Raw genomic sequence first — 6,000 nt, 5'->3', positions numbered from 1 at the left:
CCTTAACCTTGGTGACTTACTCCTTAATACCCAAGAATGACCAAAAGCGTATCTGTGGTATAAGTGGGGTAGGCCACAGCTTTATTTGAATAATAAACCAGAAAATAAACAAACATATGTAAATGTGTGTGTCCATGCCCCTCCTCCGAGTACCTCTTCCTCTTCCTCCTGGATGCTCCGCTGCGATCCAGCGAGCATGTAGGCCAATGTTTCCTGTATCTGGGCATGGACCCTCCCGCCAGCTGTGACAACGAACCTGCAAGACATAAAAACAAAACCAGAAACCGGTCCATGACAAAAAACCAGAAGGGCAGGGTGGGTGGGTGTTCCTCTCACCAGCGCTGGTAGAAGGTGAGTTTCCCGCCTACGTGCCCTCTATTATATATGGACTTACCAAAACGTCACCATATTTACCAAATATACAAAAACTCAGCCAATGAGTCAGCAGCCCTTTCCTTATTCAGTTTAGGGCTATTTCGACTCATTGGACCCGTATATAATTATATGAATGTAAAACCTTAACCTTGGTGACTTACTCCTTAATACCCAAGAATGACCAAAAGCGTATCTGTGGTATAAGTGGGGTAGGCCACAGCTTTATTTGAATAATAAACCAGAAAATAAACAAACATATGTAAATGTGTGTGTCCATGCCCCTCCTCCGAGTACCTCTTCCTCTTCCTCCTGGATGCTCCGCTGCGATCCAGCGAGCATGTAGGCCAATGTTTCCTGTATCTGGGCATGGACCCTCCCGCCATCCAAACAGGCAGTGTACCGCCTCCACCCTACACCTGCCTGTTGGCCCCCCCACCTAAAAGCACTAGCGCCCTTTCCAAACCATCCCGAATACCTGACAGAAATATATCGGTACCAATAGCGTTGAGGTGCACCCCGTCTTTCAGAAGCAACTTCTCATTTTCCCCTTCCAACTCCAAGTGGCGCACCGTCACACCCCCCAAAGACTTGACAAATTTAGAGACTCTAATGTTCAGCACTCTCCTGGCCCGTTCGATAGCGGTTAGGTCGCGAGCACCACGCCAACAAATGCGAGGCACAATCTCCGACCAGACAAGTACTACCTGGCCGAAGAAGTCATATACCCGGCGAAGGTCCTGCCTTATCATGGTGATAAGCTCCGCCAACTTGACGTGACCCAAGTCGTTTCCCCCGGCATGGACTATCACCACCGCCGGGCCGGGCGTCAAACGACTAGCCGCCACGATATCCGGCAAGACTTGCCGCCAACGGAGCCCGCGAGAGCCCCGCCAGCGAACATCCACGCCCTCCAAGCCAAAATGCCGACCGCCAGGCCGAACCTCCGCCCTCTTCTCCGCCCAATACAGGAAGGAATGCCCAATCAGCCATACAACAACCGGACCGCCATCTAGAAACAGAAGAAAACAAAGGAAGAAAAACATAGCAAAACAGGAGAGGGTGCAAAAAACAAAATACAGTCTACGTGCCCAAATCAGCACCCCATCACACTCAGCGGACGCCGAGGATCAGGGAGTCATCAGGTCGGGCCTAATATAAGACCTGAAGCAGTCGGACCTCCAGCGCCCCAAGCGCTTCACCGCCTCTTCGCCCAAACCGCACGCATCGGCCGTTGTGGCGGCCCCAATGCGAAACGAATGGGTGCCGAAGTCCCGAGGCTCCAGACCTAATTCCACTAAACAGGTTCTGAAAACCGACAAAAACTGAAAACGGGTCAGAGGCGCTCCCGCCTCATGCAGCAAGAAAACATCGCCCGTAGATCGTCGAGCAATATAACCCCTAACCAAGTCCACCGGGCAGAACTCAGACCCAGTGCGCCTGATAGTCACCCAAGTTCCCCGCCCGAAAACATCCGTTTTCGAGCGGCGAATACAAATCCTGATCTCAACGTCAGAGGCCACCACATCACCCGCACCAAGACCCCCGGGCCTAGATCTGCTGGGGCTGACTAACTCCCCCACCCGGAGGGCTGCAAAAAAGGCTAAAACAAAAGCGGCCCTCAACAAAGCCAACTCATAGCCATCCACACAAACCACGGCTAACACCCGCAACAAACGTTCCAACAAGCTCGCCGAGACCGGCCGGCGCCGATCCCCAGGACCCCTCTCTTTCTTCCACCCCTTCAAAACCTGTCTAACCGCGAAATGTTTAGTGACATCAAACCTACCAAAAAGCTTAAGCATAAAAGCAACACCCGCTACCTTTTTAGCGACAACACAATACGACAACCCCTGACTGCGCAATTTAGCTAAAAACTCCAAGGATACATCCAACAAGCCATGTACGTCCGCGGGTACAACACCGCCAGACACGGATAGCCAAAGGACCCAGGCATTGTAGTGGCTCTTCCAGGTAGCCGCTGAAACCGATCCTCGGATAAGCTCTAGAAGCTGTTCCCTACCAGGTCCCACAAAGAAACGGGGCAACTCCATCCCTCCGGTCTCGCCGACGGATGCAGGGCACGGAAGTCCTGTAAACGTGAGCGGGACAAAGCATCAGCCATCCTATTACGCACCCCCGGAACATGACGCGCCCTGAACCAAATGTTGTATTGCAAACAAACCAAAACCAAATGTCTAAGCAGCGCCAGCACCGGGGGGGAGGAAGAGGACTGGCTGTTGATAACCTGCACTACCGATAAATTATCGCACCAAAAAAATAATTCTATGGTTGGACATTCTATCGCCCCAAAGCACGACAGCGGCCACAATCGGGAATAGCTCCAGCAGGGCCAAGTTCTTAACCAACCCTGTCTCTGACCACATCAGCGGCCAGGACCCCCTACACCAATCATCCCCGAATATGGCCGCGAAGCCGTCGCCACCCGCTGCGTCCGTGAATAGGGAAAGCTCTGCATTCGACACCTCGGCCTTCTGGCAAACCGCCCGCCCGTTAAAATTGGAAAGAAAAGACAGCCAGACTCGGAGATCCTCCTTAAGAGGACGCGTCACTCTGATAAAGTGATCCGACCGTAACACGCCTTTTGTCGCCAGCGACAGCCGACGACAAAAGGCACGACCCATGGGCAAGACTCTGCAGGCAAATGTCAGAAGGCCAAGGAGACTCTGCATCTGATGCAGCGTAACTTTTTTAGCCACAAGAAAATCCCTCACCAAGCATAGGAGACGGTCAAGCTTGTCAGGCGGAAGCCTGAACACCATCTCGACCGAATCTATCTCAATACCCAGGAATGACAGCCGAGTAGAGGGGCCCTCCGTCTTCTCGGCTGAGAGGGGAACACCTAGGCGGGACATCAAAGACTGAAAAGTAGACAATAAATAAGCACAGACGCTTGAACCACCCGAGCCAACAAACAGGAAATCGTCAAGATAGTGTATCACCGATGGGATGCCCGTCTCGCATCTCAATAACCACTCTAACAAAGAACTAAACAATTCGAAATAATAACAAGAGATGGAGCAACCCATGGGCAGGCACATATCGACAAAATAGCTATCCCTAACCCTACAGCCCAACAAATGAAAACAATCCGGGTGCACTGGGAGCAAACGAAAAGCCGACTCAATGTCGGATTTAGCTAGGAGAGCACCCGGACCCGCCTGTCTTACCAACAACACAGCCTTGTCAAAGGAGGTGTACGACACTGCCGCATCCTCCTTTGAGATGCCGTCATTAACAGAGGACCCAGGAGGGTACGAGAGGTGATGTATGAGCCGGAACTTGCCCACCTCCTTCTTAGGAACCAAACCCAAAGGTGATACCCTCAAGTTCGGTAAAGGAGGGTCCGGAAAAGGGCCAGCCATCCGGCGCAAAGTCACCTCCTTCATGACCTTCTCCCATGCCTCGTCCTCGTTATCCCTAACCGACTTTAAATTGGGTGAAAGCAACATAACAGGAGAAGGGACATGGGGGATATAAAAACCTACGGAAAATCCCTCAAGGAGCAGGCTTGCCTCCCGCCTCTTGGGATACAACGCGAGCCACCGCCCCAACAGCGGTACGTTCACTGGCGTTCTCTGCGGAGCCGGCAACACCCAGCTTGCTACCTTGCCGATTACGGCGGAAGCATTGCAATGCTGAATGTCCCCCTCCGCAGATAGAGCATTCGTGTCGGAAACGACAGGATGCATGGAAACGGCAGTGGCCCTCGTTGTAGAGCCAGCACGATCCACTTTGTCTCGGTGTGGTCGCCGCGGGCTGTTGCCCCGCACCGGCGGCACCGGACAGAAATGGCCGCTGAGGGCGTTGGGAAAGGATCAGCTGGATCCATACGTCGGTGGCCTTAGAGGCCCAACCGACTGATGGGGAAAGAGCCAGGCGGCGACGATACTCCTCATCGTATCGCCACCAAGCTGTGCCCCCGTGCAATTTATGGGCACTATAAACTGTATCCATGTAAACGAAGAGCTCAGGGCCCTTCGCCGGATAAGCCTGACAAGTGATGTAAGCCAAGGTGGCGAAGGCCTGCAGCCAATTGCCGAAAGTCTTGGCCACCTTTTGCCTACGCTCCGGTCCCTTCTCAAAACTCCGTTCCTTGTCAACGGCGATATGATCGGCCGACAACAAGGACCATATATCCACGTACTCACCCTTGACTATTTTATCACGAGTCTCCGCCGGGACATGAGTCCCCAGCGGAGCAACGCCACAAAACATCGAGTCCCTAAACATACAAGCTGAGGCTACATCTACGGCCGGGGCAGGAGCAACCCCCCCAGGTACAGCAACCACCTCTGAATCCTTCCTAGCCTTAGAACTTTCGGAGACACTTAATAACTGCCTAAGAAAAGAAGACATATCCTGTCCTGGAGCGAGTGTAGGTGTGGTGTGAGGTGCCCAAGCCGAACGGCAGGCGTACTCACCGTGTTGCGATCCCGCCTGGATCGGTAGAGGTTCAGCCGGAACAGGAGCGGTCGGAAGAGGCTGTAGCTCCTGACGTCTTGTCTGGGATGAAGAAGAGGCAGCCCTCTCCGGTCGAACAGCCGCTGGAGACCCCCGACGACTCTCCTGAAGTGTGGAGGAATGACGTGACCCGCCATGCAGCCTCCTGTCTGAACGGCTGAAGCTCCGCCTTGACCTTGAGGACGAACGGCTGCGCGGGGTACGACGTCTGTCCAGGCGTGCCCGACTGCGATGGCGTCGTCGACTGCTGCGTCTTCTGGAAGATTCTCTGTGGCGCCCACTGCTGCGGCGGTACCTGGAGTCTTCTGAAGAAGAAGACTCAGAAAAAGAGGACACATTATCACGGGACCCTGGACCCCTGGCCGACCTCCCCCAACCTTTAACCCCTTCATCGCGGCCGCGGCAATGAAATACAGATGAGCCCCGATAAGCCAGAGCCGCCCGTCTATCAAAACCGCCGGTACCACCCACAGACCGACCAGCTGCAGAGGATCCCGGGGCCAAGATAACTTCCCCCACTGTGGTGACACCCGAGGCCCCGCCCCCCCCGGGGGCTGCTCCCGATACACCCGGCCCACGCCGCTCTGCTGCACTATGCCCTCCTGCTGCACTATGCCCCGTTACTGTCCCAGCAGAGGCAGCACCCACCTTAGAAGTGGAGCCTTCGCCAGCAGGATCAGAGAAAACAACAGGCCCAGGCAGGGCCTTGTCCTGCACGGAGCTCCCGGCGGTAAGCCCCGCCCCTTCCGCCCCGACACTTCCGGCCGCGTTGCCGACGTCACACGCAAGCCCCGCCCCTTCCAGTGACGCGTCCCCGAACAGGAGAGGAGAAGCTCCTCCCCCAGGCAACTCAGCAGCGGCCATTTCGGACGACCTCGTGGCGTCCGCCATGTTGGACACAGCGGAACCTATTCCCGGCTGCACAAGTGACCCACCCCCACCTGCCGAGGGCCGAACGCGCTGGGGAACCCGACCCACCCGCTCACCTTGTCTGCCGGAGCCGGACGCCGACTGTCTCCCACGCGCGCGTGTATCCCTCCTCTGTCTGGAAGCGCTGGAAACGCCTCGAGCAGGCGGGCTAGGACTCAGCCGCGACGGCGGGCGAGACACCCGCTGCGGCCGCCCACTTCCACCAGACGCCGA

The 6,000-nt window shown here is 55.4% G+C and overlaps 1 protein-coding gene across 1 annotated transcript; it reads right to left on the bottom strand.

The window, feature by feature from the left end:
- Positions 1 to 403: 403 nt before the first annotated feature.
- On the bottom strand, positions 404 to 5,748 carry LOC142214406 (uncharacterized). The gene is made up of 3 exons (XM_075283352.1): positions 5,506 to 5,748; positions 4,818 to 5,175; positions 404 to 1,384 (listed from the first exon to the last, which is right to left on the bottom strand). Exons 1-3 carry the CDS (start codon positions 5,746 to 5,748, stop codon positions 786 to 788), a joined length of 1,200 nt encoding a protein of 399 aa, XP_075139453.1. The 3' UTR covers positions 404 to 785.
- Positions 5,749 to 6,000: the final 252 nt, after the last annotated feature.

Source organism: Leptodactylus fuscus, chromosome 7, assembly GCF_031893055.1.
Source record: "Leptodactylus fuscus isolate aLepFus1 chromosome 7, aLepFus1.hap2, whole genome shotgun sequence".
Classification (NCBI taxonomy): Eukaryota; Metazoa; Chordata; class Amphibia; order Anura; family Leptodactylidae; genus Leptodactylus; species Leptodactylus fuscus.
This window is presented reverse-complemented; position numbering and strand designations above follow the sequence as displayed.